The sequence below is a fragment of the Equus przewalskii genome, chromosome 16 (assembly GCF_037783145.1).
Source record: "Equus przewalskii isolate Varuska chromosome 16, EquPr2, whole genome shotgun sequence".
NCBI lineage: Eukaryota > Metazoa > Chordata > Mammalia > Perissodactyla > Equidae > Equus > Equus przewalskii.
The window spans coordinates 7,855,884-7,871,407 of NC_091846.1; the positions used below are offsets into that span (position 1 = coordinate 7,855,884).

The following is a 15,524-nucleotide window of genomic DNA, read 5'->3' on the forward strand; positions in this document are numbered from 1 at the left end:
ATCTAGACATAAAATTTGAAAAAACAAATTTTTTATCCTCCCTATGTCTTTTGGAGGATCTAAAAGGAAAAAAAGCTACACACAAAAAAAACCCCGTTCTTATTTATTGGAGAAGACAAATTAAACTAGTTTTGAGTCTGAAGAATAAACACATGGCCGTGTGGTGTATAGCATGAGTTATTGAGGTAAAATATTACCTTCCCCCAGGTTTCAGAAGGATCCCACCTGGTCGGAGACTGGAGACCGTTATCTGTTGAAACTCTTTAGGGATCATCTTTTTCATCAGGTGACAGAAGCAGGTGCTCCTTGGATTGACCTCAGTCACATCATTTCTTGTCTTAACAAGGTAATTTGTATCTGGATTTTTACATAATGCTATCTACAATGTGTAGAGTTGCATCTTCTACAAATACTGAGACTTTAGAAAGTAAGATGTACGCTACTGTAGTCTACAGGACATTAATTATTATTATATGTATCTACTTAATAATTTCTAGAATAGGAGGACTTCTTTTAACACCTACATGAATAATTACAGAATTTTTCATTGTGGATCTTTTTGTTATGATAAAATGTCACAAAATGACTGCCTCGTCTCTGTCCATTATACAGTGTTTTATTTACGTGTTATTTTGCTATACCAAATAAATAATGCATAGGAGAAACAGAAAAATAGTTTTGTGCTTAAATATTTTTTAAAAGTTGGAATTTCTTTCTTCTAAGTCATTGTGAGTTATATTGAATGCCCTACATGTTATGAGTTCATTTACTGCTAATTACGGATATACTGAACAAGTGTCAGGATAGTGAAAGCACAGTAATGGTAACATCAGTAGGCCCAGCTGTTACACATGAGACATTATTTCATTAGATGAATTAAGTAGATAAGAGACATGTTATAAATTTGAGAGACGAGCTTTGTGTTTTGTGTTGCTTCATTTTCTTTTTTGTTTTTGGTGGATTTTTTTTTTTGTTTTGTCTTTTTGGTGAGGAAGATTGGCCTTGAGCTAACATCTGTTGTCAATCTTCCTCTTTTTGCTTGAGGAAGATTGTCCCTAAGCTAACATCTGTGGCAGTCTTCCTCTATTTTGTATGTGGGATGCCACCACAGCATGACCCGATAAGCCATGCATAGATCCACGCCCAGGATTGAAACCTGTGAACCCTGGGCTGCCAAAGCGGCGTGTGCAAACCCTACTGCTCTACCACCAGGCTGGCCCCAGAGCTTTGTGATTTGAAAGAGCTAGTAGAGACACAATTTACAAAAGAAGGAAGGGATGCATTTTCCTTATGAACTACTTGGAATTGCAGAACTTAGAATGGGTCTCCAGAAGTAAATCCTAGCCTTTGTACAGGTTTATATCTCAATCAGAGTTCGGCAAACCGTGGCCCATGGGCCAGATTCATTCTAAGGCCCGTTTTTGTACAGTCTGCAAACTAAGAATAGTTTTTACATTTTTAAAAGATTGTAGAAACAAAAAACTAAGAAAAATATGTGTTAGGGACTGTGTGTGACCCTGCAATTTGAAAGATTCACTATCTGGCCCTTTTTAAACATTTACTGATTCCCACTCTAAACTGTCCTTAAATTATAAGTACTAGAGGAGAAAACACTAGTATGGCACATGATTTAGAACTGTTAACGTACCGTGTACTGATCCTTCAGGGAAAATGTTGTAGCGGTTTATTTTTAAGCACTGCTTTGCCTTGTTTGAATTTCCTTAAAACTCTTTAGAGAGGAATGTCAATAACCTACATTAAGACAGAATGAAATTGTATGTACCATTGAACTAATCCAGTATGATTTATATATTCATTTGCCCTTTTCCCTTAAGGGGAAAACATTTTTTCTTGAGAGCAGTGAGTGGGGAATAATTCTATCAGATTTTCGAAAATAGTATGCATAGAATCAAAGTGCCAGTAATAGTAATTAAAAATATGTAGAAGTAGTATAAACACTGACAAGTACATCCCATAGAATAAGCCATGGATAGATGTCTTAAGGGAAGATTATTTAATGAATATTAGAACAATTGAAAATTTGAAGAAAATTCTATTTCATTTCATAAAATAACTAGTAGTAAATAAAATTTATCCTAAATCTGAGTGCGACAATTTTGTAAGTTTGGAAAGAGTGTAATAATTAAAAGGGATGAATGGTCATATTCATGGTGTAAAAATTAAAACTTTACATAGGTTTTTTTGATAGAAATGATGACAGCAATTAACTGGTAAAATGATTTGAAAGTTTGAGCCGTCAGAATTAAATATATTTTAATGAATGAACTAATGAAAAAGGAAGGAACAATATACATTGAAAACTAATAGAAATAAAGTGAAAACCATAAGAAGTTATTTGATGAACTCAGGATTAGTATTTATGCTTTATAAAGATCTCATTAAAACATTAGTAAATTAAAGTAGCAAGGCACTCATCTGATATGGAGTTGCTGGTAAAATGGACAACTCGTAAGTCAGTGGTGTCTGATAGTCTTTGGAAATCAATTTGACTGTATGTATGAAGCTATAAAATTACTCATACTTTTTAATTCATTATTTATTAAGTATTTCTCCTAAGGAAGTAATTCTTATAGAAGAAAAAAAATAAGTAGATGAATGTGTTCGTTGCACTGTAATTCATGATACAAGAAAAAATTGGAAGATATCAGAGAATAATTAAATTATGGATTATCAACTGCATGGAACGTAATGCAAACAAGTGTTAAGTAGAAAAGATAGAGACATAGGGCAGTGTTTGAAAAAGGTCTGAGTTGAAAAGTGTGTGCATACCGATTAGTAAAAGTGGTGTAAAATATTTGTGTATATCTAGAAGGGAATGTGACAGAAATTTTTTAAATATTTCATTTATCATTGTTGCAAATGTCCTAAAATAGATGATTTTATTCATGATATGAACTTCATATGTTGTGTATCTCTCTGTTTCAGTTAGATGCTGGTGTGCCAGAAAAAATAAGCCTCATTTCCAGAGATGAGAAGAGTGTACTTGTGGTGACTTATAGTGACTTGAAGCGCTGCTTTGAGAATACTTTTCAAGAACTGATTGCAGCTGCAAATGGTCAGTTGTAGTAGTTGCTCAAAAAGCACGCAGGACATGGCTGAGGAATTAACCAATAGCAAATTGCACTACAGCTGAACTGTTTTCATCATCTCATTTCACATTTGGGAAACAAACAGGAGATGAGCAAAGCTGCTTGCACTTCAGTCAGGTACACTGTTACTTGAAAGGAAGAATGTTTCACTTAGCCTAGAGCTGTGGCTGCCATTGGGGCCATATCTGTGAAGAATTTATTTTAGATTAAGGAGCATCATTAGATGAATGATGTTCCAGCTTTTGTTTTTTCCACTTGTATATGCACTAATTTTAATTTTTTAAAAAGACTTTTTTCTGATCTTTAAACTTTTGCCACATTGTATACTTATTAAGGGAAACTATTTGCAAGGACATTTTTGGGAAACAATGCTGGGCAACATTTATGTCACTGAGGGTTGCAGAATTTGCTCTTTTGGGGATGGGTTGCCCTAGATAACATGATGGACCAGGTAAATAATTTTATAGAAGTGCAGTATAGTGCATAATTCTTACAAGAGTATTGTATGCAAGCTCTGTATGCCACCCACTGTTAATTCAAATTGAGATTTGTTTTGTTTTGTTTTGTTTTTAAGAACACACAAAGAGAAATATCAGTGAATTGTTGGATATGAATTCCCCTATTAGTTGATTTAAATCTTTTCTGAATAAGAATGGATAAACAATAACTGAAGGAGCACATAGAGCTCTTTGCTCCAAAATTCAACCAGAGCCTTTTTTAAAAAACGTGTTTCCCTGCTAGTCAATTACATTTACACTTATGCATTTTTTTAATAGAAAAAAAATTAAGAAATTGTGTTAAAGGCCTGAAGTTCAGGAGTATATTGCTTTAGGTTATTTCCAGTTTGCTTTTTTGTATAAAGTTCTGTTCTTTGAACCACAGCTTTATTATGGTACTTTACACTGGATACAGACACAGAGACACTGTTCAGAAGATGAACTAAACACAGCAGTGGTCTGGCATCAAGAGCTTTCTGAAGTTTTACAGCCTGAATCTGGAGGGATAACAATCTGCTGTGCCTTTGCAGTCACTGCTTAGCCCAAAGTAATAGTACTTTTGATAATAACTTAACTATGTGGGATATTCCTGAATAAGTCAATCTCAAAAGTTGGGAATTTTCCTTCTCTTAACTTTCTTAATATTTGGACGTGCAGTTGTCGCCAAACTTGGGTATTCATGGAATTTCTAGTAAATGAAATACCTATACTTTGATACTGAAGACTGCCAAATACATAGGAATTTTCTTTCGTAAAAACAGTCCTGAAGACAATATCTCCTTTCCCAGCACTGAATGTTTTACTAGCACTGGGTGCTCACCACGCGACTCTGAAGAAGATGTGGGAACTCAGAAGGTCAAGAAGAGACTTCCAAGCACTTGCAACTGATGTTACAGTCTTCAGTTTTAATAATTATTCATATTTGTAGTTTTCAGAGAAGTTTTTAATATTTCTCTGTCCACTTTTTATAAGCTTTAAAATGATTTTCTCTGCCTTGAGATTTGCATCAAGAAAAAGCACCTCTCTTCACCTGAAAGCTTTGAAGACCAGAGACACACTTTACACATTTTAACAAGTGTATTTTGAGTCCACGTTTGGTAGCATCAGTTGTTGAGTTAAAAAGAAAATCAATTATTGCATTTGATCTGGATGGATTTTAAAAGAACATAATGTTCAATATACAAAGGATAATTAACATTTGCCATCATAATGTTCTTTTTTATGTAAAAGGAACAAGAACTTGGAGACATTAACATGCAAAAGTCTTTTATCATTAGCTCATGTATTTGAGGAAGAGCAGCTGTCTTTTTATATGTTTTTTGACAAATCATATTGTAATTCTTTTGTACAAAAAAGAACTACTTGTATTCTAGAAGAAATATGAAATGCTTAATTTATAAGCGGGCTGGAGATTTTTTCCAATATTGTTTTCTTTGAAAATAAAGGGGATCATCTATTTTAGTTTTGGGGTCTGGGAACTTTTTGAAAATTTAATTTGTGGACCAATGTTTTGTGAAAGCTAAGGAAGGGCAGGGGTAAAATAGGGCTTGAATTTCTCATTCTGTGGAGACCAGCAAACTTCCCTCTGCAAGGCAGGCTCAAATCACAAACCCAAGAATGTGTGCATAGTTTGCTTCAGCCCCTAGTAACCTCAGGACTTGGTTTGAATATAAAAGGTAGACAGCTGATATGTTTTCATGAGTAAATATTGTCAGCCAGAAAACAGTTGGTGTCAGGTAATACGTATTTTTTTTAAGCTTTGTTTTATATTTATTTTTCATTTAGTTTTTATTGGGAATGGTTTTCAATAGAACTCTTATTTCTGCATAGGTGTTTTTTGGGGGAGCCCTCTTTTCCATAGTGTAATTCCATTTAAGAGGTTGTCTAAAAGTCTTTTTAATTCATAGGAAGATTTTAATATCTGAGAATAGTCAAATTAAGGATAAAAACTTCCCATTCCTTCCTGTTATGACAGATAAAAGCACAGAAAAGACAACCCGTGAAATCATGTAATAATGTGTTGGTCATTTCAATTTTTTGTACCTATTTTAAATTCTGTTAGTGTATTTACTTCATTGTAAATATTTTTGAGGGTACCTTTGTGTTTTGCTTTTGACCTTGGTTCTGTGATTTGGATGTCAACAACTTCCCTAAAAAGCACCGCTATGTTAAGTTCTAATGTTGTGATCCCAATATGGGTTATTCATCTTTAATCCTGTTTTCAGTCTCTATGTGTACAGCAGTATTTTTAATAAAGAATTACAGAGAGAAGTTTGTCTTTTTTTGTTACCAGTTCATTTAACAAGATAATGTTTTCTTATGATCAGGCTTTAAAAGACTGACTGTGTCCTACATGTTTTGGAAGAATGTTTGGTCTTGGGATGAAATTGTGGCAGATTTATTCATTAATTTACCAAATAGCTGTTAAATGCCCGCTTGAATCTGTTCTAAGCACTAAAGTGCAGATATGAGTGCTTGTTATTTACAAAATGTGTAGTTATCCTCAAACATTTCTGTAGAATACATGGCTTACAGTGTAGATGAGGAAAGAAGACGTACTTATGTGAGTGGATAGGGACTAATGGAAAGCTAGCTAGTCTTCGATTTAGTACTTAGTTAATGTACTAGATAGGTGAAAGGTGCCCCTCCTCCCAGATTCTCCAGAAACATTATTCAGAACATCACGGGGCCGACCTCGTGGTCAAGTGGTTGAGTTCATGCGCTCCGCTTGGGCGGCCCAGGGTTTTGCCGGTTCGGATCCTGGGCACGGACATGGCACCACTCATCAGGCCACGTTGAGGCTGCATCCCACATGCCACAACTAGAAGGACCTGCAACTAAGATGTACAACTATGTACCAGGGGGATTGGGGGAGAAAAAGCAGAAAAAAAAAAAACAGATTAGCAACAGTTGTTAGCTCAGGTGCCAATCTTTAAATAATAATAAAAAAAAAGAACATCAGGATAGATAAAGAAAATATGGTAAAATGTTAACATTTGTTGAATATGGGTACTGTTTATTACGATTTTTTTAATGTACATTTGAAATGAAAAGTTGAAAAAACTACCATACAGAATAGAAGGTAATAAAGGACTTGAGGCATAGGTGAAGGGAAACTGGAGGAAAGAGGGACTATTTTCAGCTGAAGGAACTGCTGAGTTGCTTTTAGAAATTCAGAGAAAGGAGAGAATAAGCGTAGAAGATCTTTTGTTTAGAAGAATCTTAAAAATACATGGATTCATAATGCCAATCAAAATGACCATTGTCAGTTCATGGGGAAGAAGGGAAATTGGTCTGTCTAGAATGGAGGATGTATTTGGGGATCTTTTAGGTTTAAATTTCTTAGGAGAAAACATTAAAAATACTGTTACAGCGAGGCCAATGTTACGTCTGATAGACTCTGGCAAATGGAGATACAGTGGCTTTGTTGTTTTCATCTCCTTTGCTCTGACTGGTCAAAAACAGTGGTTTTTTCCCTCCACTTTTAGCAAGTGCACAGTTGGGGACACATCTGTAAAATATCCTTCTATATACATGGTGGAGGGGCAATGAGGAAAGAGAATTTTAAAACACATCCTTAAAATTTATTAAAAACAGTATGCACAGTGGTTAAGAAGCCAGCTCACCAGAACAAGACTACCTGGGTCTACCACTTAGAGCTGTTTGATCTTGGGTAAACCGCTTACCCACTCAGTGCCACAGTGGAATGAATTGGGATTTACTTATTCATTAAATATTTATTGAATGCCTGTTATATTTCAGGCATTATTCTAGGAACCAGTAGAACAACTCTGACCACAACAAACAAAGATTTTGGTCCTTACAGAGCTCCCGTTCTGGCAGAAAGAAGACAACGTGTCTAGTACGTTAAGACATAATAATGGTTATGGAAAGAAAATGGAGTAAAGGATGTGGGTAGGGCTGCCAGATTTAGCAAATAAAAGTATAGAACCCAAAGTTGAATCTGAATTTCAGATAAACAGTGTATAACTTTTTTAGCATAAGTATGTTGCAAGTATTGCATGGGACATATTTATGTTAAAAAATTGTTTATCTGAAATTAAAATGTAATTGGCCATCGTGTGTTTCTCTTGCAACTCTAGATGTGGGGAGTATGTGGTGGTGATAGAATTTCCAATGGGATGATCTGGGTAGTAGGTCTCACTGAGAAGGTGATATTTGAGCAACGACTTGAAGTGAAAGAGCCTGCCATGCAGATATCTGAGGGAAAAGAATTCCAGGTCAAGGAATGTGCCAGGCGCGTTTGAGGAATGGCAAGGAGGCCTTGTGGCTAGAGTAGAGTGAGTAGGAAGTGAAAGCAGAAAGGTAATGGGGTAGGGGCAGCATCTTGTAGACCATTTTAAGATCATTTTGGCTTTGAGTCCCATTCAAAGGGGGAAGCTGCAGGAGGATTCTGAGCAGAAGAATAACATGATCCTAAGTTTAAAGAGGGTCGCTTTGGCTGCTAGTTAGGAAGCTCCTGGAGTGTCTCACGTGAAGGATGATGAGGATTTGGACTGGGGTGATAGCAGTAGAGGTGGTGTGAAGTGATTGGATTCTGAATATATTGTAGGTAGAGCCAGAGGATGTCCTGACTTAGAGGCTGTGGAGTAAGAAAGGCAGAGGGAAGTCAAAATGAATGTTAAGATTTTGGCCCGCCGCTAACAGGACGGAGGATTCTACTGAATTGAAAAATACTGTTGCAGGCACAAAGGCTTTTTGAGGGCGTGAAAGGGTGAGCAGGACAGGGAAATGTAAAAAGACAATTGGGAATTTTGTCTGGGGCCTGTTAAGTTTGAGATGTTTAGTGCACATTTGTTCTGGTTATTCTTTATTGTTTTGTAACAAGCAGCTCCAAACTTATTGGCATAAAACAACCACCAGTTTGTTATCCTCGGGGATGCTATGGACCAGGAATTTGGACAGGGCACATCCTGGATGGCTTATCTCTATTCCATTATGTTTGGGGCCTCAGCTGAGAAAATTCCAGTGGCTGGGGGCTGAAATCATCTGATCTCGCACCTAAACTGAATGACTTGAAGGCTGGGCACGGTCAATGGAAGCACCTACACATGGGCTCTCCACGTGGCATAGGCTTCTCCAAGCATGGTGACTGGGTCTTTGCTGGGAGCTTTTGGAGAATGAGTGTACCAAGAGACTCAGGTGGAAAGTGCATGATCTTTTCTGACCTGGCCATGGAGTCAAGCAGTGTCACTTCTGCCACATTCTGTTTATTACAAGTGAGTCACAAAGTCAGCTCTGATTCTAGGAGAAAGGAATTTGATGGGGAAGTGGCAAGGTCATCTGGAATGGGAGATACTGTGGCAGCTATTTTTGGAAAATACAATCTGCCACAGCATCAAGAGGAGATGTCGATTTAGCACTTGCATCATATGAGTTTGGAGTTTAGGGGAGAGCTCTGGTCTGTGTATGTAATTTGCAAGTAATTATCATATAGATGTCACTTAAAGCCCTGAGTTTGGTTGAGATCATGAAGAGGGTTAGTATAGACTAGGAAAGGGTCCAAGGGCAGAGCCCTGGGGTAACTAAAACAAAGGTCAGAGAAAAGAGAACACTAGTAAGAGAGACAGAAATGACCAGTGACATAGGAAGAAAAATGTGTGATGGAATCAAAGAATGTGTTTTCGGGAATAAGGGTCAAGTTGTAGATGAGTCAAGAAAGACTGAGACTGAAAATCGGCCACTGGATTTAGCAATGTGGAGGTAGGTCACTGATAACCTTATCGAGAGCAGTTTAGTGAGTGTGAGAGGAAAGCGAGGCTGGAGTGGGTTTAAGAGTGCCTGGGAGGAGAAAATTGGAAACAAGGAAGATAACCAGCTCTTTCAAGGGATTTTGCTGTAAAGATGAATGGAGAAGTGGGGGGTAGCTGGAGGGGAAAATAGGGATGAAAGGTTTTTTTTGTAAGATGGGAGAGATAATAGCATGTTTTAATGATCCAGTAGGAAGGGGAGAAATTCATGGGGGTGGGGTGAAGTGCTGCAGCGGCGTCCTTGAGTAGGTGAGGGGATTGGATCAAGTGCACCAGTGTTCTGAGGTGGCCACCTAGCAGGAAAGGCAGTGTATTTGGGTACAGATGCTGGTGAATGGGTGGATGGGATGATGAGATTTTGAGGTTCTCTTGATTCTGTTTTCCCATTGATGTGAAGGGTATGCTGATAGTACCTATCACACTGGATTGCTTTGAAAACTAAATGAGTTTATTCCTCCAAAACTCTTAGAATAGTTGCTGGTACATAAAGTTGACTTAATATATTTTAGACTGAGATTAACCCTTTACTTTTTTTAAGATGGGTTTTTCTTCTATGAAAAGTTGTGGTAGTAAATCATAGGGTTTCTTCCTTTTAATAATCTTTTATTGAAGAATAGCATACACATACACACACAAGGTTGCAAGTAAGTGTATATGGCTCAATGAATTATCACAAAGTGTACACACCTATGTACCACACCAGGATCAAGAAATAGAACATCAGTGGCATCTAGTTGGTTTTTTTGGTTTGTTTTGTTTTCTCCCTTAAATGTCCTTAGTTTAAAAGATAGAAGGCTAGTCATCCTGTGTTGGGACCCAGGATATTTTTGGAAAATTTCCTGGCCTGTGAAATCCAAAAGTCTGGTAATATGTTTAACAACAAGAAGTCCAGTAAACCTTACTGGGCCATCCTTCTGCTGGAGGAGAGAAAAAAATCAATTCCCAAATGTCCTGTTAAGTTTCCAGAGTCATGAGAAAATTTCTAAACTATGATGTGACCCCAGTTCTTTGAGCATTCTTCAGATCATTCGTCTACATGAGTGACTTTTATGTTATGAAAACCAGTAATATTTTTAAAGGGTTTCAGATTCTTGAAGATAAAATGCCTCTTGCCCTCTTCAGTTAACCACAGATTTACTGAGACTCGTCATTTGCCCTTTTTTCTGGCCTTTGTCCCCAAAAAAGTAGGCCTGTTTTCTCTTTCATTGTCTCTGCAGTCTAGTTTTCTCATGATGTTAGAAGGAAGGTGATGGTATGACCACTTCCTAAGACAATCTGGGTCACTTATTGTGTGTCAATTACTGATTATCTGAACTGTTTCTCTTCCTAGGATGTACTGCACAAAACAAAATTGAAGGGTATTTTAGCCAAGTGAACTTTTCTTAGGGAAGCTCTTGTGTCTTAGGCTTTTGCCTAATTATTTTGTATGGTTTCCTGCACACAACCTCTAACACACACACACACACACACACACACACACACACACACACACCCTGTAATTATGGTAATTGTTTATTAGCTGAAAATGAGTGTTTGGGAAAGCCTGCCTCTTTTTTAGTTGAAGGCGCTTTCATCTGCAGTCAGCTCGCACACTCGGTCTACACGTTTTACTTGTGATATTATTCATGTTAGTGTTTAGTTTTCTGGGCCATCTGCCTAGTTTGGTTTTGTTTTCGTTTGCCACTGGCAGTGTCTCGATTGTTTAGAGCAGCCGTTTGTAGTATTGATAGGAAGCACTCTGCCCTCGCTTCAGCAGGGCTGGCTTTATTTTTCTTGAGCTGTGTTCAGTGGTAGGTATTTAATGAGATCTCCCAAAACACCAGGCCCCCACCCCCAGGGAAACCTATGACCCCTTTTTTCATTTATAAAAGCAAGTCAGGGAGAAAATATATAGATGTTTTTGGAAGTTAATTTTATTATATGAAGATAGCATACAAAATACATTCATAGTGACTAGAGATGTAGGACCAAATTATATCTTACTTATATCTGCAGCATATATTCTTGGTTTGTATAAAAGTAACTTAAAATTCCAGTTTCCTTAAATAGTTATGCACAACACACACACACACACACACACATATATACATATAGTGACTACCACTGTCAGTCAAAGGTGCGCTCCTCCTTTAATCAATTAAAAGGGGCTGGCAAGTATCTGTTTCACGTTTGACAGTCTTATGAGCTGGGAAACAAGGCGTAGCTGGAAGACCTAAGTAACGTTTTTCAGGATTTAGAGAAATTTGTTCCATGGGCTAAAACTAAGGTATGAAGATCATTTCTTAGACTAACTAGATAGAGACTTGCATATAGTTTCAGTCCCGTTCTACCCATGCTGTTATCTCACACATCCCAAAAGGAAGTGCTTGGTTCTTCAACTGTTGGTGCCAACCATTTTTGTCACAAATGACAAATGGTTCTAATAATACCATCAGTTAGTATTTTAATTTTCAGTACTGTTTTAATGAACAAGTCTGTGGCAAGGACTTTTCAACTAAATACACTTATTACTGCAAGCTTCCATTTTTCTTTTCATGTTAAGACTCCAGATGGAACCATTTTTTGACTGATGGGCTCATGTAGACTACAAACCTGAGTCTGAAGAAGCTGAATTAACATAGTTCTAATAGATTTCTTTTGGAAAGATGGTATTGCTAAGGTCTCTTAATGATTAAGAGTTAGATTATTGAATTCAAGACATGATACGTATAGCTAAGGTTTTTGTTTCCACTAATCACTGGATCCTTATCTGATTTGAAAACAGAGAATTTATTGAGGTCTTCTCGCACTTTCCCTATGTTTAAGCTCCTTTTGGTTACTTGATTTTTACTATTGCCAGTTGTCACAGGTGCTTTTAAAGAAGAAGAACAAAGCTTGTCCACTCTTTGGGCCCTGGCCTGGTTTTGTTTGGACCTGGCTCGTGGTGAGAGGCCTGTCTCACTCTTCTGCTGGCCCAAGGCTCCTTGAGCAGAGCCACCACTGGAGCACCAACTGTCACTTGGGATGTGCCGACTCTCCCATCTCTTCATACAAAGAATCTTGAAACAAGAATGTGACACAGGGAAGGAAGCAAAGATTCCTCTGTTACATTTCAGGTTCTAGAGTTAAGTTACTTGCATAAAGGGAAGCACACTCTTCTCTACCAGAAGCAGCAATACACTGTTGCCTGTCCAGCTTTGACTGGCTTCAGAAGGTGCATACATCCTAAATCAGAGCCAGTTGAGAGATCGAGGGTCTTTAGACCCTGAAGAGTAGGCACCCTTTTGTACCCTGTCTCCCTATTTCATCATCCTCCGACCCAAGGCAAGGTCCAGAGCAGATGAAAAGAGGCTTTTCTCCTATTGATGGCTCATTAACTAATATCCTGAGTCCCAATTCTAGAAATATCTTGCATAAGTTACATATCACTTTTTTTCTCAAGGAGCATAAAGTGCTTAATAGACATTGGTTAATGCTCTTCCACATCTTTCCAGGAGACCATCATGAGATAGCGGAATCCCCATTAAATAAAAAGGAAACATGATTGACTTCCTATCCTTCAGGGCCCAACTATGTCAGTGAGTTGGCTGGTTGGTATAGAGATGGGGTTTTCACCCTGCCATATCTTTTTTTAATTCCATCTATCCTAGTTCTGTTATAGAGAAAACCCTCCACAAGACAGCATTTTCATTCTCCTCAGCTTCCTTTTATAACTAACTGCACAAAACAGGTTAATACAAAAAAAATGAGTTAAAGTGTCTTGACTATACATGAATACTCAAAATAGAATCTGACATTATTTTTGAGAATGTGGCTTAAAGCCCAGCAGATAACTCTAACAGGCCACACTCATTCCAGTTAGCTTACTATGGGCGGTATGCTACGTGTAAGGCCATCAAGCCCTGGAGCCAGCTGCGCTCAGGGTGGGTTTTCAGTGCATCTTGCTGGAGGGGCCAGCAGTGTGGGCTTAGACCTGAGCACCACTCTCAGTGCTAGAAATAAAAAATGAGTCATGTATGGGAACGCACATAGAACCAGTCCCATAGCTAAAGTTTTAAAATTTGCTTTGTAGTTCTAAAAAATATGTCCTTTTCTTGCCTGCCAGAATCCAGAAAATGTCCCCTCATCCCCCTGTCCTGTCTGCTCTGTGGCTGGGTTCTCCAACGCGGAAGCAGTTAGGTCCGGGTTTCGGGAGCCCCTGAAGCGGCAGTGGTGGGAGTCCTCTCCTATGCCCTTCCCGGATGGAACAGCTCAAATTCTTCCTTCTCATGCCTTGTCCTGTTTGTTCTCTCTTCTCTTCCTTCCTCCCTTCTTTCCTTCTCCTCCTTACATGTCATGTCTGCTAGAGGACCCGGGAGACATTGCTTAGGTCAGCAGAGGACTTGCTGCCTCCCGGCCCAGTGGAGTGCAGGCTGCATGGCATGGTCAGTGTATCTCCTGAATCATCCAGTCCCGCTGCCCTGAGGCCTCGGGGGTGGAGGCGGTCAGTCAGCGGGCTTGGAAAGGGTTTCTAGCACACTGAGCATCGTGAGGGTTAAGCGGCGGTGGTCTTCACTTGTCTCTATTGCTATGCTTATCTGGGGTTACATTCTTGTTAGTCAAAAGAAAAAAACAGCACTATTAAAAATCAAAAAAGCAGCTGGCTCCTGTGGAAAGGCAAGGGTGTAGATTTATATATGCATAATACTGGCAAAAGCTAGTTTTCTGGGGGTATAAATACATGTGGTTCTAGAAACATGGCTGTATGTCAAGCTTTAGACAGGTGGAGTGGAATACAAGACCACCGAGTTGTAGTCTGGGGGAGGAGAGCAGCACGAGATCTTCTCCAGCTCCGAGTTGTCGTAGGTGAATCTGCGCTTGCTGTTGAGGTGCCCACAGCTGGAATGGCAGAAGGTAGGCCTGGCGAGGTCAGAAAGCCCCGACTCCTTGCTTTTACTGGTTACTCTCAGGCTAACGGAAGAAAAAAAAAAAATCAAAAGTACGAAATTGGTTTCTTGAGAACAAACACTAGAGTCCCCTCTCTTAGTGGGTCTTCTATTCCTAAGTGTCGTAGAGTTAATGGTTATTGAGTGCCATCTCAATCTCAGGTCAGATCCTCTTTGTTCTGGATGCACACTGCCTCTCTCCTACCAGCTGGGTGTCACTGGGAAGAAAGAGGCATTCCACTGGCTGAGGGGGGACTGTGTGATTAGATCATGCAAATCAATAATTCCAGGTGGCAAATAACTCCAAGACTTGGGTACAGCCCTCCCCTACTCTTGGATCAGTTAGCTACTGTGGGAGGCTGAAAAATGCTCCACTCCCAAAACATATTCATGTCAAATCCCTGGGACCTGTGAATGGCACCTTACATGGCAAAAGATTGAATATTACCTTATGTGGCAAGAGATTTGATTAAGCTAAGGATGTTCAGAGGAGGAGCTTAGCCTGAATTATCGAGGTGGGCCCTAAATCCAATCACAGATATAAGAGAGGCAGAGGGTGATTCACAACTGGATACAAGAGGAGGCGATGTGAAGGTGGAGTGGAGAAATGTGGCCACAAGCCAAGGAGTGCCTAGAGACACCGGAAGCTGAAAGACGCAGGGAGCAGATTCTCCCCCGAGTCTCCAGAGGATGCGCAGCCCGGCCTACGCCTTAATTTTGGACTGCTGGCCTCTGGAACTGCAAGAGCATAAATTCTGCTTGCTTTAAGCCACCAGGGTCAAGAAACTAATAGAGCTTGATACAAAAAGGTTAGCACAGGTGTCTATCAAGTTGTGGGCCTGTATATCTCTGGCAGGCTGGCTTGAAGGTGAAGAACTTGCTTCTGGGTTCTGTGTTACATCCAGCCTAAGACAGATACAGGAGGAAGAAAAAAAGCTGCTCTTGTCCCTTCACATTTGTTTGATATATTTCTTTAACAGCGGGGACGAAAATGAGAAAACCTTGTGCACCACATTACTTAGACTGCTTCTGGACTAACACAGCAAGCATTTGCTCCATGTTGTATATTTTCAGTCTCAGAGTACAGGACACAAAGTTTTCCTTTCTTCACAAAGATCTAGGTAAAAGTAGCCACCCATTTTCTGAAGCGCTCCAAACTAGGAAACAAAAGAGCATGGTATTCTGCTTTTTCCCTTTATCTACTCATTCCTCGTCAGGGTCCTCTAGGCTGCTACACTCCGA

The 15,524-nt window shown here is 39.0% G+C and overlaps 2 protein-coding genes across 13 annotated transcripts in view; one reads left to right on the forward strand and one right to left on the reverse strand.

Annotated features, from left to right (window-relative positions):
* The window catches only part of PAN3 (poly(A) specific ribonuclease subunit PAN3), a 135,533-nt gene extending 129,655 nt beyond the window's left edge, over positions 1-5,878 (forward strand). For 7 of the 12 annotated variants that reach the window (XR_011527747.1, XM_070577864.1, XM_070577865.1 and 4 more), the window contains 3 exons: positions 208-346; positions 2,947-3,076; positions 3,993-5,878. Coding sequence is in view for 7 of the 12 variants with exons in the window: in XM_070577864.1 (XP_070433965.1) it covers positions 208-346; positions 2,947-3,076; positions 3,993-4,048 (325 nt within the window). In the remaining 5 variants the exon portion in view is untranslated. Of the gene's footprint in view, positions 1-207; positions 347-2,946 lie in introns of all 12 variants that reach the window. The other 5 variants (XR_011527743.1, XR_011527746.1, XR_011527744.1 and 2 more) reach the window with 3 other exon arrangements.
* Positions 5,879-11,269: 5,391 nt separating this feature from the next.
* FLT1 (fms related receptor tyrosine kinase 1) overlaps positions 11,270-15,524 on the reverse strand; it is a 172,680-nt gene continuing 168,425 nt past the window's right edge. The window contains exon 30 of the mRNA XM_008536754.2: positions 11,270-14,307. Within this exon, the coding sequence (XP_008534976.1) occupies positions 14,112-14,307 (196 nt within the window). The 3' untranslated portion in view covers positions 11,270-14,111. The remainder of the gene's footprint in view (positions 14,308-15,524) is intronic.